Source organism: Oryctolagus cuniculus, chromosome 8 (genome assembly GCF_051225735.1).
Source record: "Oryctolagus cuniculus isolate XC-2025 breed Fujian yellow rabbit chromosome 8, ASM5122573v1, whole genome shotgun sequence".
NCBI classification, from domain to species: Eukaryota; Metazoa; Chordata; class Mammalia; order Lagomorpha; family Leporidae; genus Oryctolagus; species Oryctolagus cuniculus.
The window spans coordinates 91,783,818-91,806,296 of NC_142874.1; the positions used below are offsets into that span (position 1 = coordinate 91,783,818).

Here is a 22,479-nt window from a genome sequence, read left to right on the forward strand (position 1 = left end):
ACACTGTTCTTTCCTCTGGAGCACACAGCATATTCAAGTCACTGTTTTGGAAGCATAGAGGGCCCTCACAAGACACCAAACCTACTGGCACCATGATTGTGGATTCCTAGTCTCCAGAACTTTAACAAAATAGAATTCTTATTTATAAATTACAAGTTTCAACAATTTAATTATAGCAGCAGGATTGGACCAAGATTAAAAAAAAAACAAAAACAAAAACAAAAACAAACAAACAAAAACACGGTACTGAGAAGTGGAATGTTGCTATAAGAAACACCTGAAATTATGGAAATCACTTTGGAACTGGTTGATGGATAAAGGCTATAACCATTTTTGAAGTACATACTAGAAAAATCTTAGATTTCTGTGAAAAGAGCATTAAGGATAATTCTTGTGCAGGCTCAGAAGAAGAGATCCATGGTCTGCTAAAAGATTATCAAATTGTGGTAGAAATATGGACAATAAAAGCCATTCTACTGAGATTTTAAACAGAAATGAGGAATATCTTATTGGAAACTGAAGAAAAGGTTATTCTTTTTACAAAATGGCAAAGAGATTGGCTGAATTGTGTCTATATCCTTTTTCTTTGTGAAAGGCAGAACTTGAGAGCAGTGAAGTGAAAGAAATACCTAAGTGAAGTGTTTAGGGTGCTCCATAGTTGCTTTGACTGCTTACTGTCAAATGTGAGATGAGAAATGAATTAAAGATGGAATTTATAGCAAAAAGGAAGCAGAATCTGAAGAGCTGGAAAATTTTCTCCTGGACAGGTTGTAAAGACTAAAATGGAAAGTTTGGGTGAAAATACCAAGGATGTAGCCAAGTAAATCTTTTAGTAAGAAAAGAAAGAAGCCAGGTATGATTTCCATCAGGGTCATTGGAAAGTGGCCCTGAAGGCATTTTTCTGAGATCTTTGAAGCTGTCACTCCCCTCACAGACCCAATGTTGTAGTTCCAGAGGGCAGAATGGTTTCAAAGGCAGGGCCGTGGTACCCATGGAATTTTGGAACTTGATGCCCAGGGCTGTCTCCAATTTCTGCTCCACACAGTCCTGTACGGCACTCCCTGGCCACCCCAGGTGTGGGCAGCAGTGGGTCCAATTTCTCCTTCACAGGATACAAGCAGTAAACTCTGGTGGCATACACATGTCACTAACTCTGCAGGCTTGCAGATTGCATGAGCTGTGGAGCCATGGCTACCTCCACCTGGATTTCAAAAGACTCAGCCCAGGGCCAGGAAAAAAACTCCCATCAGGTGGGGCCACTTCAGAGTCTATACTAGGAAAATGCCTGGTAGAACTGTGTGATTGGAGTTACCACTGAAAAGCAAGATGAGGCCATGATTGGTGGCACCTCTGGGGCAGGGCTTCCCTCAAGATCCTAGACCTGTAGAACCACCATCATGCAAAGCCAGCCTAACAGAGCCACAAACCTGGGATCCAACATGTAGAGTTACTGCACAGGCTATGCCCAGCAGAGCCTTGAAAACAAGGCTTCCAGGAGACTCAGGGAGCCACCCATTGTCCTACTGTGTTCAGAGGGCAGGACAGAGTTAAAGAAGATTGTTCTGAAGCATCAATATTTATTGTTTGCCTCGTTAGTCTTTGGACTTAATTAGGACCAAGTATTTCCACCACCACCTCCTTTTTTCCCCCTAATTCTTTCCTTTGGAATAGGTGTGCATATCTCCTGTCTGCCCCACCATTGTATTTTTGAAGCACATAAATTGTTTGATTTCATAGACTCACAGCTGGAGAGCATATGCCTCATGATGAGGGGACTCATCCATATATGATTTAGAAAAGACTGAAGAATTTTAGTTGATGCTAGAACAAATTAAGATTTGGGGGACTACTAGGATGGAGTGAATGTATTTTATATTAAAAAGACATGAAATTTTGGAGGCCAAGTGCAGAATATTATGGTTTGACTATTTGTATCCCCTCAGAACATCATGTTGAGGCTTAATCCCCAGTGCAGTAGTGTGAAGAGGCAGAGCCTCAGGAGGTGATTATGCCATGAGGGAGGACTCTGCCCTCCTCGATGGAATTATAAAAGTCCCTATCAGTGGGCTAGATGGAACTCATGAGACTCTTTTTGTCTCTGCATCCTTTTTTTTTTTTTTTTTTTTTTTTTTTTTTTTTTTGTGACAGGCAGAGTGGACAGTGAGAGAGAGAGAGAGACAGAGAGAAAGGTCTTCCTTTTGCCGTTGGTTCACCCTCCAATGGCCGCCGCGGCTGGCGCGCTGCGGCCGGCGCACCGCGCTGATCCAATGGCAGGAGCCAGGAGCCAGGTGCTTTTCCTGGTCTCCCATGGGGTGCAGGGCCCAAGCACCTGGGCCATCCTCCACTGCACTCCCTGGCCACAGCAGAGGGCTGGCCTGGAAGAGGGGCAACCGGGACAGAATCCGGCGCCCCGACCGGGACTAGAACCCGGTGTGCCGGCGCCGCTAGGCGGAGGATTAGCCTAGTGAGCCGCGGCGCCGGCCTCTGCATCCTTTTGCTATGTGAAGACACAGCATTCATTTTCTCTGAAGGCCACAGCGTATTCAACCCACTGTTTTGAAAGCAGACAGATCCCTCACAAGATGCAGAACCTACCTTGATCTTGGACTTCTAGCCTCCAAAAACTTTGAGATGCTACAATGGTTTAAATGTTTATCCCTTCCAAAACCGATGTTGAAATTTACTTACCATGGTGACAATGTTAAGAGGTGAGACCTTTAAGAGGAGTTTAGGCCGTGAGCCTCCCACCCTCATGGATGGGATTGATTACTTTATAAAAGTAGTTGAGACTCTTTCTTCTCTTGCCCTATGCCTTCAGCTATAAAAGAACTCAGCAGTCCTCCACTGCAGAAGATGTACCAGGAAGGCCCTGATGCCAGTGCCTTGATCTTGAACTTTGTTTCCCAGAACTTGGAGAAATAAATTATCGTTCATTAAAAGTCATCCAGTCTGTGGTATTATATTAAAGCAGCACATGACAGACACCTTACCATTTAATTGTGGTAACAAGATCTAGGCATATGAAAAGAATAAAAATTTAAGTTAATATCTGGTGGATGAAAGCAAATGCTAAATACTGAGGTTAAGTGTCCCTAATCAGAAATTCCAAAATCTAGATTACTCCAAAATCTGAAATTTTCTAATCTCATGTGACAGGTCAGTCAAAATGTAGATACACTAAAATATTTTATAAAATTACTTTTAGCTATGTGTATATGGTACATATGAAACATAAATGAATTTAGTGTTTAGACTTGAATCCCATCTCCAGCATACCTGATTATGTATATGGAAATCCTGTAAAATTTTAAAAATTCAGAATTTGAAACGCTTCTAGTGTCAAGTATTTCTGGTAAAGGAATACTTATTTGGGTAAGGAAACAATCTGTATAGAAATTTTTAACAGTGACAATGAGTTTAAATTGTAATAGTAATAGTTTATCCTCATTATATATCATTCTGATTAATAATGCTAACTAGTAATTATTTTTTAAAAAGCTGATCTAGTTGGAGTGCTTTTTATAGAAGTATTTTCTTTGTGGATATAGTTCTCAAATTCATTATTTTAGAAAGATTTATACTGCAGTTCTTATCTGATGATCCTTGATCTAACCTCAAGAAAAGTCCTTTGAAAGGAAGCAATAGTTCCAAGGATTCTAAAGCAGCACATGTAAACGCAGATATTGGAGCATATGTTTCACCTAACATTTACTGTCTAAGTATGTATTAAATGCCTGTTATGTGTCAGTGGTGTGCAGTGACTAAGGGCACAGACTACATATTAAAACATGCCAGAATTCCAAAAGTTGCAGTTTCATTGAGAATAATTTATATTGAATTCTGCATGTGTTATTATTTTTGAAGGAAATTTCAGTTCTTAATTATTAAAGCTACTGTCAAATTTAATTGGCATTTCTTAAATCTGTAGAGCAGAGAAGTGAGGAATGATTTTAAAGTATTTAAACCATAAAATGAATGGTTCACATTTCGGAGGCTTGATAATTGGCCATAAATTTTTGCTGAATGATCTATGGTGTATCACTAGGTGTCTCTATTGTGCAACATTGATCCAAAAAGATAAGCCCTTAGGTTGCACATGAACACACCAGGGAAAGACATGAAGCTCTTTGTATGAACTGATAATACATATATGACATTAATCTAGGAGGCGAAGTTTCCAAGTAGCATGCATTGGTATTTGTTTACCCTGTTTTTTCAGTAAGTTTGCATCAGAGAATAGAATGATAGACTTAAAACTGAGAAACTAAGATTCTCCATCTCTGCCCCATTTGATAGATCTAGACTTAAGATGCAGTGAGGTGAAATGACAAGATTTACTCAGTACTATGCAGCAAGTGAAAAGTAGAGATTTTAGGTTGGCGCCGTGGCTCACTAGGCTAATCCTCTGCCTGTGGCGCCAGCACCCCAGGTTCTAGTCCCGGTTGGGGCACCGGATTCTGTCCTGATTGCTCCTCTTCCAGTCCAGCTCACTGCTGTGGCCTGGGAAGGCAGTGGAGGATGGCTCAAGTGCTTGGGCCCTGCACCCGCGTGAGAGACCAGGAGGAAGCAGTTGGCTCCTGGCTTCAGATTGGCACAGCGCGCTGGCTGTGGCGGCCATTTGGGGGTGAACCAACGAAATGAAGACCTTTCTCTCTGTCTCTCTCTCTCACTGTCTTAACTCTGCCTGTCAAAAAAAAAAAAAAAAAAAATAGAGATTTTAGATTGCTAACTTCTTTCTACAGTGTCCCAGTGTTCATTTTGTATATGTATAGTCAAACAGATATTCTAATAAAGCATGAAAGTAAGACCTCTAAATTCACCAAAATTTTCTACTGCTTTGAAAGCAAAGCCTAGCAACATGGTAACACTGCATACTTCTAATAAAAATTTTGAGTACCATAGCCTTTAATGTAAGTTATATAAGTATCTCAGTCCCTATAATAGCAGAGTATGTATTTATTTATACTCTGCCTCATTCTCCCTCTCAAAAAGGATTCTAAGAAGCTTATGTATGGGGCTGGCACTGTGGCGTAGTGGGTAAAGCCACCGCCTACAGTGTCGGCATCCCATATGGGGCGCTGGTTCAAGTGCCAGCTGCTCCACTTCTGATCCAACTCTCTGCTATGGCCTGTGACAGCAGTAGAAGATGGCCCAAGTCCTTGGGTCCCTGCACCCACATGGGAAGACCTGGAGGAGGCACCTGGCTTCAGATCGGCACAGCTCCTGCCGTTGCAGCCATTTGGAGAGAAACCAGCGGATGGAAGACACCTCTCTCTCTCTCTCTGCCTCTCCTTCTCTCTCTGTGTAATTCCAACTTTCAAATAAGTAAATAAATCTTAAAAAAATTAGAAGCTTATATATATAAATTTAGTGTAAAATTTTTAAAACTGAGGTAATCATAACTGTAAGATATTATAAATTGGCATGCCAGTAGGGAATTTCTTTTTTTATTCAAAATAAACAAAAGGAATGCCATGATTTCCCATAAACTTACCCAGTAAAGTTCTATTTGGTTGGCATGTCTCCAATTTCATTCCTGAGCTGTAAAAAATACAGTACTATGCCCCTTAAGAGATGAGAGATTGTCATTTACCCGTATTCATACAATTTGTATACTTATGATTTCAAAACTCTGTTCCTTCCATTATTCTAGCCATCCAGACATACAATGTGAAGACTCCTTGTAAGATTCAGTCACTAGAACCCTTAGACCCCAGGATTACCACAGTTGCTTCTGGATTAATCAGGTAGGCTTTTGTTTACATCAGATTTATTTCAAACAGTTGTACAGTTGGCAACAAAGTATTCTATTAAGCGATCAACTCCTTAAAAAAAAAAAAAAGAACAACTATTTTTTTAAATATTGATTTATTTATTTGAAAGGCAGAGTTACAAAGAGAGAGAGAGAGAGAGAGAGAGAGAGAGAAATCTTCCATCTTCTGGGTCACTCCTCAAATGGCTGCAATGTCCAGAGCTGGGCCAATCTGAAGTTAGGGGGCCAGGAGCTTCTTCCAAATCTCCAACATGAGTTCAGGGGCCCAAGCACTTTGGCCCTCTTCTTCTGTTTTCCCAGGAGTATTACCCGGAAGCTGGATTGTAAGTGGAGCAGCCAGGGCTCAAACCAGCACCCATATGGGATGCTGGCACTGCAGGAGGTGGCTTTACCTGCTACGCTACAGCACCAGTCCAAGAACAACTATTTAAAAATAAGACTCATGAGTTTATTCATTCATTCATTTATTTATTTATTTAAAAGGCAGAGTTACAGAGAGAGAGGGAGAGACAGAAAGATCTTCCATCTGCTGATTCATTCCCCAGATGGCTGTATTGGCTGGATATGGGCCAGGCCAAAGCCAGGAACCTGGAACTCTATCTGGATCTCTCATGTGGGTGCAGGGGCCCAAGGATTTGGGCCATCTTCTACTGTTATCCCAGGCACATTAGTGGGGTGCTGGACTGGAAGTAGAGCAGCCAGAACTCTAACCAGTGCCCGTATGGGATGCCAGCATTGCAGACAGTGGCTTAACCCACTGTGCCACACAGGTCCCTACTTTACATTTGAAATTGCAAGACTTATATTAAGGAAACAAGCATTTTATTTATTTTTTTAAAGATTTTATTTATTTGAGAGGTAGAGTTACAGACAGTGAGAGGGAGAGACAGAGAGAAAGGTCTTACATCTGCTGGTTGACTCCCCAGATGGCCGCAACAGCTGGAGCTGCGCCGATCCAAAGCTAGGAGCCAGGTACCTCTTCTTGGTCTCCCGTGTGGGTGCAGGGGCCCAAGCACTTGGGCCATCCTCCACTGCCTACCTAGGCCACAGCAGAGAGCTGGATTAGAAGAGGAACAGCCAGGACTAGAACCGGTGCCCATTTGGGATGCTGGCACCGCAGGCAGAGGATTAACCTACTGTACCACGGCACCCGGCCCCAGGAAATAAACATTTTAAATTGATGAGATAAAAGAGAAAGAGTTTCCCAAGGAAGAGATAAATTCCAAGAAAGATGGTTGTAAAGAGATGTCTAAAGCAAAGAGTGAAGGGGACATTAGGGAAAGAAGCAAGGCTTATATATCAAGATACCCTTTTCTGGTTATTTAGACTCCTGGTTTTTCTTCTTCAGCTTCCTTGTAAAGTTGTGCCAAAAATCTGTCCAAGCCTGGTTCTAGTTCTTCAAAATTTCCTCCCTAGATTTTTGTTCTTTAAAGCACAGCCTTTTTCTAGGTTGTTTACTGAATCCTTGTTTGCTTTTACATCATAATTGCTAATTTCTTATATTATTCAGTATTTTGCTTTTTTTAATGATTTGAAAAATATTTTTAGGGTTGGAATCTCTTACTCTTCTACTAGATATCTTTCTTATTCACAAGGCAGAAATGATTTTATTGCTATTTTGTGTATCTTGCATCTTTATTTTTTATTTTTTTTAAAAACTTATTCTTTCCCCCATAACCACCCTCCCACCCACAAACCATCCCATCTCAACTCCCTCTCCCATCCCATTCTTCATTAAGATTCATTTTTAATTATCTTTATATACAGAAGTTCAACTCTATAGTAAGTAAAGATAACAACAGTTCGCACCCACACAGACACACAAAGTATACAATACTTTTTGAAGACCTGTTTTACCATTAATTCTCATAGTAAAACACATTAAGTGCAGAGGTCCTACATGGGGAGCAAGTGCACAGTGACTCCCGCTGTTGATTTAACAACTGACACTCTTATTTATGACGTCAGTAATCACCAAGGCTCTTGTCAGGAGCTGCCAAGGCTATGGAAGCCTCTTGAGTTCACAAACTCTGACTTTACTTAGACAAGACGATAATCAAAGTGGAAGTTCTCTCCTCCCTTCAGAGAAAAGTACCTCCTTCTTTGATGGCCTGTTCTTTCCACTGGGATCTTACTCACAGAGATCTTTCATTTAGGTCATTTTTTGCCACAGTGTCTTGGCTTTCCATGCCTGGGAAACTCTCATGGGCTATTTAGCCAGATCTGAATGCCTTAAGGGCTGACTCTGAGGCCAGAGTGCTGTATAGGGCATTTGTGATTCTACAAGTGTGCTGTGTATCCTGCTTCCCATGTTGGATTGTTCCCTCCTTTTTAATTCTATGAATTATTATTAGAAGACACTGGTCTTATTTATGTGATCCCTTTGACACTTAATCCTATCTTTATGATCAGTTATAAATTTAAATGAATCACTTTTTTTTACAATTTTTTTTTTAACAGGCAGAGTGGGCAGTGAGAGAGAGAGACAGAGAGAAAGGTCTTCCTTTTGCCGTTGGTTCACCCTCCAATGGCCACCACGGCCAGCGCGCTGCGGCTGGCGCACCGCGCTGATCCGATGGCAGGAGCCAGGAGCCAGGTGCTTTTCCTGGTCTCCCATGGGGTGCAGGGCCCAAGCACTTGGGCCATCCTCCACTACACTCCCTGGCCACAGCAGAGAGCTGGCCTAGAAGAGGGGCAACCAGGACAGAATCTGGCGCCCCAACCGGGACTAGAACCCGGTGTTAAATGAATCACTTTAAACAGTAAGATGGTATTGGTACCTGCCAACTTAATGGGATTTGGAGTCCCATAGCAAGTTTTTAGCTTTACTGTTAATGGTAAGTCCGAAGGAGCATGTGCTGAACTGTATATCTCCTCCCTCTCTTATACCCACTCTTATTTTTAACAGGGATCAATTTTCAGCTGGATTTAAACACCTAAGAATAATTCTGTGTTAATTGAAGAGTTCAACCAATGGTATTTAGGAGAAAAAGAAAATACTAAAAAGAACAAAATAGTAAGCTATTCCTCTGCAGTCAGGTAAAGGGCTGATCAAGTCATTGCTTCTCAAAGTGTCCATTTCACTTCAACAGGTTTCCTTTTAGATGCTCAGTTGGTTGTCACAGATCAGGGAGAACATATGATATTTGTCCCTTTGGGACTGGCTTATTTCACTCAGCATGATGTGTTCCAGATTTCTCCTTTTTGTTGCAAATGAATGGATTTCAATTTTTTTTAATCTCTGTGTAATATTCTATAGAGTACATATCCCATAATTTCTTTATCCAGTCTTCTATTGATGGGTATTTAGATTGATTCCATGTCTTACCTATTATGAATTGAGCTGCAGATAGCGCTTTTATTTGCTAATTTAATTTCCTTTGGGTAATTTCCCAGGAATGGGATAACTGGGTCGTGTGATAGAGCTATAGTCAGGTTTCTGAGGAATCTCCAAACTGAATTTCATAGTGGCTTTACCAGTTTGCATTCCCACCAACTGTGGGTTAGTGTCCCTTTTTCCCCAAATCCTCACCAGCATCTGTTGTTAGTTGATTTCTGTATGTAAACCATTCTACCTGGGGTGAGGTGAAACCTCATTGTGGTTTTGATTTGCATTTCCCTGATTGCTAGTGATCCTGAACATTTTTTCATGTGTCTGTTGGCCATTTGGATTTCCTCTTTTGAAAATGTTTGTTTAGGGCTGGCGCCGCGGCTCACTAGGCTAATCTTCCACCTGTGCCGCCAGCACCCCGGATTCTAGTCCCGGTTGGGGCACCGGATTCTGGTTGTTCTTCTTCCAGTCCAGCTCTCTGCTGTGGCCTGGGAGGGCAGTGGAGGATGGCCCAGATCCTTGGGCCCTGCACCCGCATGGGAGACCAGGAGGAAGCACCTGGCTCCTGGCTTCGAATCGGCGTATTCCTGGCCATAGCGGCCATTTTGGAGGTGAACCAACGGAAAGGAAGACCTTTCTCTCTGTCTCTTTCTCTCACTGTCTAACTCTGCCTGCCCAAAAAAAAAAAAAAAAGAAAAGAAAATGTTTGTTTGGGTCCTTGGCCCATCTCTTAAGTGGGTTATTTGTTTTGTTGTTGTGGAGTTTCTTGATCTCTTTGTAGATTCTGGATATTAATCCTTTATCAGTTGCATAGTTTGCGATGATTTTCTCCCATTCTGTCAGTTGCCTCTTCACTTTCCTTACTGTTTCTTTTGCAGTACAGAAACTTTTCAATTTAGTGTAATCCCTTTTGTTAATTTTAGCTTTGACTGTCTGTGCCTCTGGGGTCTTTTCCAAGAAGTCTTTGCCTGTGCCTATATCTTGCAGGGTTTCTCCGATGTTCTCTAATAATTTTATGGTGTTGGGTCATAGATCTAGATCTTTAATCCACATTGAGTGGATTTTTGTGTAAAGTGTAAGTTAAGAGCCTTACTTCATACTTCTGCATGTGGAAATACAGTTTTCCCAGCACCATTTGTTGAATAGACTTAACCAAGGATAAGTAATCTCCAAATTGACTTCCACAGTGGCTTTACCAGTTTGCATTCCCACAGTGGGTTAGTGTCCTTGCTCCAGGAATTTTTTTTTTTTTTTTGACAGGCAGAGTAGACAGTGAGAGAGAGACAGAGAAAGGTCTTCCTTTACCATTAGTTCACCCTCCAATGGCCATCGCGGCCGGCGCACTGCGCTGATTTGAAGCCAGGATCCAGGTGCTTCTCCTGGTCTCCCATGCAGGTGCAGAGCCCGAGGACTTTGGGCCATCCTCCACTGCACTCCTGGGCCAGAGCAGATAGCTGAACTGGAAGAGGGGCAACTGGGACAGAATCCGGCACCCTGACCGGGACTAGAACCCCGTGTGCCGGTGGTGCAGGTGGAGGCTTAGCCTAGTGAGCCACGGCACCAGCCTCCAGGAATTGTTTTTAGATCCTTGATCAACTATAAGTTGGCTGTAGATGTTTGGGTTGATTTCTGGTGTTTCTATTCTGTTCCATTGGTCTATCCATCTGTTTCTGTACCAGTACCATGCTGTTTGATTATAACTGCCCTGTAGTATGCCTTGAAATCTGGTATTGTGATGCGTCCGGCTCTGTTTTTGTTGTCCAAGATTGCTTTAGCTATTCGAGGTCTCCTGTGCCTCCATATGAATTTCAGCATCATTTTTTCTAGATCTGAGAAGAATGTCTTTGGTATTTTGATGGTATCACATTGAATCTGTAAATTGCTTTTGGAGATATGTACATTTTGATGATATTGATTCTTCCAATCCATGAGCATGGGAGATTTTTCCATTTTTTTGGTATCCTCTTCTATTTCTTTTTTTTTTTTAAAGTTTTGTAATTCTCATTGTAGAGATCTTTGACATCCTTGGTTAAGTTTATTCCAAGGTATTTGATTTGTGTGTGTGTTTGTGTGTGTGTGTGTCGCTATTGTGACTGGGATTGATCTTAGAAGTTCTTTCTCAGCCATGGCATTGTCTGTGTATACAAAGGATTTTGATTTTTGTGCATTGATTTTATATCCTGCTACTTTACCAAATTCTTATGAGTTCCAAGTCTCTTAGTGAAGTTTTTTTGATCCCCTAAATAAAGAATCATATCATCTGCAAAGAGGGATAGTTTGACTTCTTGCTTCCCAATTTGTATCCTTTAATTTCTTTTTCTTGCCTGATGGCTCTGGCTAAAACTTCCAGAACTATATTGAATAGCAGTGGTGAGAGTGGGCATCCCTGTCTGGTACCAGATCTCAGTGGAAATGCTTCCAACTTTTCCCCATTCAATAGGATGCTGGCCGTGGGTTTTTCATAGATTGCTTTGATTGTTATTGAGGAATGTTCCTTCCATACCCAATTTGCTTAGAGTCTTCATTGTGAAAGGGTGTTGAATTTTATCGAATGCTTTCTCTGCATCTTTTGAGATAATCATATGGTTTTTTTTCTGCAGTCTGTCAATGTGGTGTATCACATTGATTGATTTGCGCACATTGAACCATCCCTGCATACCAGGGATAAATCCTACTTGGTCTGTGTGGTTGATCTTTGTGATGTGTTGTTGGATTCTACTGGCCGTATCTGGCATTTTTAAGTTCTCAATTTAGTTAATGTTTATTCCACTAATATGTACTGAGTGTCTACCATATGCCAGGCACTATGTAGATCAAAATAAAACCAATTATAGTCCCTCCTCTGATTGAGCCCACAGGCTTCCAGTTCCATCTCCCATGGCATAGGCTCACCACAGCTGATCTTTTCTGCTGCTTACAACCCAAACCTGTGGATAAAATGCAGATAGAAACCACCTGAGGTCTGCAGAAAGCAAACAAAGCCAGTGAGTTGTGAAGGAGAGTCAAACTACACGGGTGAATTTTTCTTTTTTTTTTTTTTTTAATTTATTTATTTGACAGGTAGAGTTATAGACAGTGAGAGAGAGAGACAGAGAGAAAGGTCTTCCTTCTCTTGGTTCACCCCCAAATGGCTGCTACAGCCAAACTGCGCCAATCCGAAGCTAGGAGCCAGGTGCTTCTTCTTGGTCTCCCATGCAGGTGCAGGGGCCCAAGCAGTTGGGCCATCCTCCACTGCCTTCCCGGGCCACAGCAGATTACTGGACTGGAAGAGGAGCAGCCGGGACTAGAACCTGGCGCCCATATGGGATGCTGGCGCCGCAGGTGGAGGATTAACCAAGTGAGCCACAGCACCAGCCCCTACAGGTGAATTTTTCTTTCTCTGAGACTTTCTCCTGAAAGCAAGGCCCCATTCATGCAATTGTGCAAGGGCAATACAGGAGGCCATAACAATGGTAGAAAGCCCATTTTTGTAGTTTGAAGATCTGGGCAATGGACTGAAGACAGTGTAAGAAATCCTTGATGGTAGATTTTTTTTTTTGTTTGTTATTTCCACTAGGGTTTTTCCTCATTTATAGCCCCTACTTATGGCATTATGGGTAGCTTTATGTCTATATATGAAACCAACCAAGTATCTTGGGTCGCCTCAAGTTGTGCATGCATGAAACAGACCCAAAGCAGCCTAGCAAAAGCTTTGAAAGCAACTGAGGTTGGAACTGCTGTCTATTGAAAGCAAAAGAGAACTGATAATCCATATGTAAACAAGTTAACTGCCTACTAAAATAAACACAGATTTTAAATACTCTTTGGAGAATTTTAATAGGATCCAAATTCTGCATAATATTATGTCTAGCATATACTCCAAATGCTTGATATGTAAAGAACAGTAAATGGTTTTCTACTTCAAATATTTCATATGTTAAGAACAAGAAATGATTATCTAATAGAAAAGAAAATCACCAGATGTAAACCCAAGATGATGCAGATTATTGGGATTATCAAAGTCTTTAAAGCAGACACTACAACTATGTTTTATGTGGTAAAGATTAAAGATAAGTGTAGCTGTTATAAAAGGGAAGATACTCATTTATAATAGAAAAATAGAAACTGCAAAGAAGAAACAAAATTTTGAAATGAAGAATACAGTATCTTAAATAAAGAATTCTCTAGATGAGCTCAATGGCAGCATAGAAAAGAATGAAGAAAGAATCCATGATAGAAAATTATATAACCTTCTTGGTTTTATATATATATATGTATATATGTATGTATATATATATATCTGTAAAATAGAGATAGTAAATACTTCATAGAGTGGTAGGAGTTAGATGACATCATTTGTGTGAAGTGTTTAGCATAGTTCAGCAGTTATTATATCGTTTAATCATGTTAACCAATAAAGTAAGTGCCACTATATTGTTATTTTTAGATAAGGAAATAGAGGCCTATGAAGATAAATCACTTCCCATAGTTACAAAACCATAAAAGGGAGAGTGGAATACATTCTGCCTCAGATTCAGAGTCCTTTCTTTTAGTTACTTGGGATACCACCTACCAATTCTACTCTTTACAGAGTGTTAAGAAAGACCTGAGTAACTGCCAGTCACAAAGGGTGCTTGACTCAGGATCAAACTTCATTTCTAGTTGCTAGTCTATACATTTGTTATACAGATTCCTTACCCAGGTTCTCTTTGAAGTTCTAATGCATAATCTGCTGTCCTGGATTCCACGCCCTGCCATCCTAATCATAACACAGTTGTAGATCTTAAAATATGCTTCCTAGTTTCTGGATAACTCTACTTGTGTGATTCCTGGTGTTGTGTATGCCTGTTTTCTGGCCATCTGCCTAGTATGACTTAGAGCTTCTCATTTCAGTCACAGTCCAGGTGTCACTTTGATCACAATGACATCCTCATTTATTTTCTTTAGTACTTATCACAGTCTAAAAATGATGTTTATTATTTCCTCCTGCCATCCCTCCACAAGAATATAAGCTCCATGCAAGCAGAAGTCTTCTGGTTTGGTTTATTCATTTGCTTCCAAAGTCCAAAAGAATAGGCATTCAAAAATTGAGTGAATTAATAACTTTGTGTCCTTAACTTACAACTTACGTGAACTATAGCTCAAATTTTTAATGATTCTAGACCTCAGTCTATCCCTTCAGAATCTCACACAATTTATGTGATTCACTCACCCTTCTTGTTCTTAGAACTTACTCCCTTGTTTTTAAGAGTTTAGCACCTGATCCAACAGCTAATGACAAGGTAATCACTCTAAGACAAGGTGGCAGTTTTGACCATCATGTTAATTTCACTTTGAACGGACTTTCATCTAATTTTTAAATCAAATTTTAAAAACAAATACTAGTTTATGCTTTAATAAAGTCATACTCAGTTATCACAGGATTTACACAGTAATACTTTATTTCATTGAAGTGAAACAGTCAATGCAAAGAGCCTAGCATATGATAGACATTCAAATGCTAACATTTGTTTTCATGTCCTTCTTATTGAAAATTTTTATTATCAGTATGGGTGTTCGGTGCTACAGGTAAGACCCCACTTGGGACACCAGCATCCCATTTCAGAGGGCCTTGCTATTAAGTCCTGACTCTACTCCCACTTCAGGCTTCCTGCTAATGCACTCTGGGTGGCAACAGGTGATAGATCAAATTACTTAGGTCCCTGCCACCCACATGGAAGGCTTGAATTGAGTTCTGCTCTCCTGGATTCAGCCTGACTAGCTACAGCTGTTGTCATTTGGGGAGTGAACCAATGATAGAGGATCTCCTATCTATCTGTCTTTTTGTCTCTGTGTCTCTGTGTTTTAAACAAATAACCATAATAAAATAAATAAACCAGGGCCAGTGCTGTGGCATAACAGGTAAAGCTGTGACCTGCAGTGCCAGCATCCCATATGGGCACTGGTTCGAATCCTGGCTGCTCCACTTCTGATCAATCTCTCTGCTATGGCCTGGGGAAGCAGCAGAAGATGGCCCACGTCCTTGAGCTCCTGCACCCATGTGGGAGACACAGACAAAGTCCCTGGCTTCAGATTGGCACTGCTCCAGCTATTGCGGCCATTTGGGGAGTGAACCAACAGATGGAAGACCTCTCTCTCTCTTTCTGTCTCTCTCTACCTCTGCCTCTGCCTCTCTGTAACTCTGCCTTTTAAATAAATAAATAAATCTTTAAAAATAAAGTTTTAAAATTTTTTTCTTAGTTTTAAAATTTCTTACCTTTGAAAAATATAGACACTTGAAACACTGTGGGGTATGTATGATAAATTCCTATACATTACCTAATAATTAAAACTTGAAATCTTTAATTTGTCCTCAATAATAACTCAAGAATTCAGAGAAAAATATTTTTGAGAGTACATTTAGTTTAGGTCTTTTAAAGAACTTTTTAATTTCACACAACAAATTTTAAATCAAGTAAGGAAGCACATTTGAATTTGCTAATTTTAAGCTGTGTTCCTAGCAAACTTTTATAAAAAATAATCTGTGTAAACTTTTGAATTGAAAGTATAAATCTTTTAAGATTATACTAGGGGAAATGTATGCATGCTTGACTCCCTTGTTTACTGAACTGATATAAAGCTTAATGAAATTTTTTTTTGACAGGCAGAGTTAGACAATGAGAGAGAGAGACAGAGAGAAAGGTCTTCCTTCCATTGGTTCACCCCCCAAATGGCCACTACGGCTGGAAATACGCCGATCTAAAGCCAGGAGCCAGATGCTTCTTCTTGGTCTCCCATGCAGATGCAGGGGCCCAAGCAGTTGGGCCATCCTCCACTGCCTTCCCGGGCCACAGCAGAGAGCTGGACTGGAAGAGGAGCAACCGGGACAGAATCTGGTGCCCCAACTGGAACTAGAACCCGGGATACTAGTGCCACAGGCAGAGGATTAGCCTGGTGAGCCGCGGACTAGAACCCAGGGTACCAGCGCCACAGGCAGAGGATTAGCCTGGTAAGCCATGGTGCCGGCCACTTAATGAACTTTCTGTAAGATACAAAGTAGCTTTGATCATTATTTTTTTTTCTAAAGATTTATTTATTTATTACCTGAAAGGCAGAGTTGCAGAGAGAGAAAGAGGTCTTCCACCCACTGATTCACTCCCTGAATGACCCCAACAGTGGGAGCTGGGCTGATCCAAAGTCAGGAGCTAGGAGCTTCTTCCAGGTCTCCCACGTGGGTGCAAGAGTCCAAGGACTTGGACCACCTTTTACTGCTTTCCCAGGCCATAACAGAGAGCTGGATCAGATGTAGAGCAGCCAGTACTTGAATTGGTGACCAGATGGGATGCTGGCACTGCAGGCGCTGGCTTTACCTGCTACACCACAGCGCTGGCCCCTTGATCATTCTTAAATTAGATTATCAAAATGATTAGTGTTAGAAAAAAAATTATTCTCAGCCAGCACCAGGGCGATGTTGTCATTGACCTGTACAACAAGGAGCGGCCATGCCCAGAAGTGCATGCAAGAAACACAACTGAAACCTAATATTCAAGATTCCCCCACAGCCTGCTTGAATTTTTTGAAGTTGTGCAAAATAAAATATTATAATTATTTCCTTAATCGCAATGTACAGAGGGATTTTATCATACAGACTGGTGATCATACAGCCACTGGTCATGGAGAAGAGTCTATTTTTGGTCAACTATATGGTGATCAAGCAAGCTTTTTTTGAAGTAGAAGAAGTGCAAGAATTAAACACAAGAAGAAAAGAACTGTGTTCATGGGGAACAATGGCAGTGATCAGCATGGATCTCCGTTTCTTATTATTACAGGAGAAAATCTAGATTACCTTGTTGGTGTTCACACAGTGTTTGGCAAAATGACGGAAGGCATGGACATAGTTAAGAAAATTAATGAAGCCGTCGTTGACAAGCACTTTGTACCATATTCAGACATCCGGATAAATCATTCAGTGCTTTTAAATTATCCATTTGATGACCCTCCTGATTTATTCCTGATCAATTACCAGAACCCACAAAGGAACAGTTAGATAGTGGTCAAAATAGGAGCAGATGAAGAAATTAATGATTTTTTTTATTTTTTTTATTTTAATTTTTGACAGGCAGAGTGGACAGTGAGAGACAGAGAAAAAGGTCTACCTTTTGCCGTTGGTTCACCCTCCAATGGCCACCGCGGCCAGCGCGCCGCGCTGATCCGATGACAAGAGCCAGGTACTCATCCTGGTCTCCCAAGGGGTGCAGGGCCCAAGGACTTGGGCCATCCTCCACTGCACTCCCTGGCCACAGCAGAGAGCTGGCCTGGAAGAGGGGCAACCGGGACAGAATCTGGCGCCCCAACCGGGACTAAAACCCGGTGTACCAGTGCAAGGCAGAGGATTAGCCTATTGAGCCGCGGCGCCGGCCCAGAAATTGATGATTTTAAAGGAAGATCAGCTGAAGAAGTACAAGAAATGAATGAAGAAAAAGAGGCCAAAACTCAAGCTATTCTTCCCAGAGATGGTGGGAGACCTACATGACACAGATATTAAACCTCCAGAAAATGTGCTGTTTGTTTGGAAATTGAATCCAGTGACTGTTAGGTAAGAAGTTAGATATGAGCTTATGTGTGTGTGGCAGGCCGTATGTCCAGCATATGCATCTGCATCTCAAAGTCATCCTCACAATGTTTCAGGGGCAGTCTGGTATTCGCATCCTGCCCTGCCCCCTTCTACCTGATAACCTGCCAGGTGGGGGGTCCCCACCCCTTCTGCCTGACAAATCTTTCACAATCTCCCAGATGAAGCCCAGTATCTGCATTTCAAATACCCTGCTCCGGATCCCTATTCTCTAGGGGGTCCTGCTCACCCTTCCTCCTGGCTGATACCTTCAAGGGAAAACTCAGTGAGGAGCTTCTTAACATTTGCATCCATAAAGTCCTTTGTTTCAGGAGGAAATGTACCTTCAAGGGAAAACTCAGATAGAAGTTTTTCTATTTACATCCAAAAAGCCCTTTGTTCCAAGAGGAGCAGAGGTGGGGAAGCAAGACCCATCTCCTTAAAAACCCCTGGCATCAACTGGACTGCGTGCTCAGCCCTCTGCCTCTCTGCTGAGCTGCCCACCTGGCCTGGTCAGGTGTAATCTCTCTACTCAACCATGTAACCTCGCTCCTTCCTCCCCACCCCTAGTCCGAGCAACTGGGCACTCTCTCAGGCTCTGTCTGGAGAGGTGCCCATCCATCCTTATGGATGTCCCTTCCCTAATAAACCTTGCTATTTTACCTCCCACTACTCTCTGTCTCACCCCTGAATTCTTTCTTGCGCGAAGACAAGAACCCTGCATTTCTCCAGTAACAGTGACCACAGATGAAGATCTGGAAATAATATTCTCAGGATTTGGGCCAATAAGAAGTTGTAAGGTTATCCAAGATTGGAAGACAGGGGAGTCCCTTTGTTATGCTTTTATTGAATTTGAAAAGGTGGGAAATACGCTAAGAGTGATTTCAATGAGTATGAAAAGGAACAGGATAATTGCTCTAATTTGGTTCTGAAAGATAAAGTAGAACCCAAACAGGATGCAAAATTCAATCTGATACTAGATGAGGAGGCAGAAGAGAAAGTCAAGTCACTCACACACAAGTAGAAAACACAAGAACAAAACCTGGCACAGATCTGAATAGAAAGAATGTGAGACTACATGCCTGTCAAAAATATTAACCAGAATATCTGCAGGGAGATGGGATTTGGTCACCATGAAGAAGAGGAAAGCTGTTGAGAAAAACAAAAGAGTGAAAAGAAAGACCAACCTCAGAACCAAAGTTGCAGCCAATCTTGACAAAGGGATGGCCACTATAGTAATAGTCACAAACCCAAATACCAAACTGATTCTTATGAAAGAGAAAGGAGTTAAAAATAGAGAAGATGGCCCAAATCCTTGGGCTCCTGCACCCACGTGGGAGACCTGGAAGAAGCTCCTGGCTCCTCCTCCCTTTGGATCAACTCAGCTTTGGTCATCGCAGCTATTTGGGGAGTGAACGAGCAATGGAAGACTAACCTCTCTCTCTGGCTCTACCTCTCTCTGTAACTCTGTCTTTCAAATAAATAAAATATCTTTAAAAAAAAAAGAGAGACCAAAGCAGAAGTTCAAAGAAATCTAAAGAAGAATCTCATAGGATTAAGTATCAAAGGGATCACGTAAACAAGACTAGTGTCTGCTAATACTAACTGATAGAATAAAAAAGGGAGAGAACGATCCAACATGGGAAGTGGGATACACAGCAGACTCATAGAATGGCAGATGTCCTAAACAGCACTCTGGCCTCAGAATCAGCCCTTAAGGCATGTGGATCCGGCTGAAAAGCCCATGGGAGTATTTCAGGCATGGAAAGCCAAGACACTGTGGCAAAAAAAAAAAAAAAACAAAAAAACAACAACAACAACCTAAATGAAAGATATCCGCGAATGAGATCCCAGTGGAAAGAATGGGTCATCAAAGAAGGAGGTACCTTTCTCTGAAGGGAGGAGAGAACTTCCACTTTGACCATGGCCTTGTCTAAATATGATCAGAGTCAGTGAACTCAGGGGGCTTCCATAGCCTTAGCAGCTCATGACAAGAGCCTAGGGTGATTACTGATGCCATAAACAAGAGTGTCAATTTGTTAAGTGAACAACAGGAGTCACTGTGTACTTACTCCTCATGTAGGATCTCTGTCCTTAATGTGTTGTACATTGTGATTTAAAGCTATAACTAGTGCTCAAACAGTATTTTTCACTTTGTGTGTCTGTGTGGGTGCGAACTGTTGAAATCTTCACTTAATATATGCTAAATTAATCTTCTGTATATAAAGATAATTGAAAATGAATCTTGATATGAATGGAATGGGAGAGGTAGCGGGAAAGGGGAGGGTTGTAGGTGGGAGGGAAGTTATGGGGGGGAGCCATTTAAATGGCTGTACTTTGGGAATTTATATTCATTAAATAAAAGTTAAAAAAATAAAAGAGTCAAATTTGTTTAAGAAACAGTTTTATCACCTTTAGATCATTACTGTTCACCCTGGTTAGGCAAAATAGTATAAACATGATGTGGCGCACAAAATTGTTTTTTAAAAAAAAGCTCTTAAATTTCTAACATAAATACTTTAATTTAGGTAATGTAAAACCCTGAGATTGTCCTCTGTATAAAAAAAGTTGCATTTAGTCACTTGTGCTAAGAATGGTACCTTATAAAACCGATAGCCAACAGGAATGGTGAATTATGAGTTGTAATTTTTTTAAAGGTTTATTTATTTATTTGAAAGTCAGAGTTACACAGAGAGGAGAGGCAGAGAGAGAGAAATCTTCCGTCTGCTGGTTCACTCCCCAGATGGCCACAACAGCTGGAGCTGTGCTGATTCGAAGCCAGGAGCCTCTTCCGGGTCTCCCACGTGGTTGCAGGGGCCTGAAGTTTTGGGCCATATTCTGCTGCTTTCCCAGGCCATAGCAAAGAGCTGGATTGGAAGAGGAGCAGCTGGGACTAGAACCGGCACCCACATGGGATGCTGGCACTTTAGGCCAGGGCGTTAACCCACTGCACCACAGTGCCGGCCCAATGATTGCAATTTTAAAACCATACTTTAAGTGAAAAAAAAAAAAAAAACAAAAAAAAAAACATAAAATTTGCTTCAGCATTAACTGTTCAGTATAAACCAGTGTTTAAATTCACCAATACAGGTTTCCTCAGTCTTGAACATTTTTGTATTTCTATGAATATCAGGTTTATCAACAAATATTTCTTTTAGCATTCAGATCCAGATTTTCTAGTTATTGTTAAATAGCAGATAGCCTGGGGTGAGTATTCCCTAAATTATTAGTTATTACTGTGTTATTTGCCATTGTTCTTTCTCTGCTATTTCTTGTTGGTGAATTACATCCTATCCTGCTAGCTGCATTTTCTCCAGCTTTTCCAGAATCAAAGATTTTAAGGGCAGAAGTTTGGGTTTACCTATCCTGAACTAATAGCACCATTGTGATTACATCTTCCATAGATAACTGCCCTTGTTTTGGAAGAACTTCCTGGAATGTTGACTTTACTTCTGGCATATTGGAATTGTTGGATACAGTTTTTTCCTGAAAGTTCCAGTCTTTTTTCCTGCAGCTTCAGGCATCCAATCTGATATTACCAAGATGACTGAGCATTCTCACTTCAAGCCTTCAGAAGGAAAGATGCATCCCTTCCTGGACAGTTCATCTGTTGCCCAGGATAATGGTGAGATTCGAAAAAAATATAAAATAAGGCTATTCTTCCTACAGTCATAGCTGGATCACAGAGAAGGTAGAAATAACAGATATTTTAAGATAAAAATTCCCAGATGTTGTTACTCTTGTAATGAAGTTCTAGTTCATTCTTCAAAAGAAAACCTTATAGATAGATATCTTTAAATATTGGACCTACAGATCTTTCATGTGAACCTTATGAACAGCTAACATGTACCAGTAACTATAGATGGAAGTATTAATGTAGTTGATCATATTTATTTTTTTCTTTTACAATTTATCTTTAATTGATACATAATACTAGGACATGTTTATGGTGAACTGTGTGGCAGTGTGATACATATATATGATGTGCAGTGATCAGGTCAGGGTAATTAACATTTCCATCTCTGCAGACTTTTTAAAAAAGATTTATTTTATTTACTTGAAAGAGTTACAGAGAGAGAGACAGAAAGAGAGGTTTTCCAACTGCTGGTTTACTCCCCAAATGGCCACAACAGCCAGAGCTGAGGCAATCCAAAGCCAGAGGCCTGGAGCTTCTTCTGGATCTCACACATGGGAACAGAGGCCCAGGGACTCAGGCCATCCTTCCACTGCTTTCCCAGACACATTTGCAAGGAGCTGTATTGGAAGTGGAGCAGCCAGGACATGAACCAGCACCCATATGGGATGTTGGCACTGTAGGTGGTGGCTTTACCCGCTACAGCACAGCACCAACCTCTTTCCTCAGGCATTTATGGTGCCTTTGTGTTTAGAATCCTAGAACTCCTCTTCTCCAGTTCTTTTTTTTTTTTTTTTTTTTTTTTTTTGACAGGCAGAGTGGATAGTGAGAGAAAGAGAGACAGAGAGAAAGGTCTTCCTTTGCCGTTGGTTCTCCCTCCAGTGGCCGCCGCGGCCAGCGCACTGCGGGCTGGCGCACTGCGCTGATCCGATGGCAGGAGCCAGGTACTTCTCCTGGTCTCCCATGGGGTGCAGGGCCCAAGTACTTGGGGCCATCCTCCACTGCACTCCCTGGCCACAGCAGAGAGCTGGCCTGGAAGAGGGGCAGCCGGGACAGAATCCGGCGCCCTGACCGGGACTAGAACCCGGTGTGCCGGTGCCACAAGGCGGAGGATTAGCCTAGTGAGCTGCGGCACTGGCTTTCTCCAGTTCTTTATAAAATATTTAACAAGT

General features: G+C 41.4%; 1 protein-coding gene and 2 pseudogenes across 12 annotated transcripts in view; 2 read left to right on the plus strand and 1 right to left on the minus strand.

Annotated features, from left to right (window-relative positions):
• Positions 1–22,479, plus strand: part of SLC9B1 (solute carrier family 9 member B1) — a 108,985-nt gene that overhangs the window by 4,740 nt on the left and 81,766 nt on the right. For 4 of the 12 annotated variants that reach the window (XR_016212358.1, XM_089303004.1, XM_089303007.1 and 1 more), the window contains exon 1: positions 21,164–21,298. The exons of 1 other annotated variant lie outside the window; for it this stretch is intronic. Coding sequence is in view for 6 of the 11 variants with exons in the window: in XM_089303004.1 (XP_089159130.1) it covers positions 21,217–21,298 (82 nt within the window). In the remaining 5 variants the exon portion in view is untranslated. Of the gene's footprint in view, positions 1–5,653; positions 5,748–12,302; positions 12,468–21,157; positions 21,299–22,479 lie in introns of those variants that run through there. 7 more of the 12 variants (XM_089302996.1, XM_089302997.1, XM_089303005.1 and 4 more) reach the window with 6 other exon arrangements.
• LOC100345184 (peptidyl-prolyl cis-trans isomerase-like 4) lies at positions 16,413–19,095 on the plus strand (annotated as a pseudogene).
• On the minus strand, positions 20,795–21,132 carry LOC103350816 (BBSome-interacting protein 1 pseudogene; annotated as a pseudogene).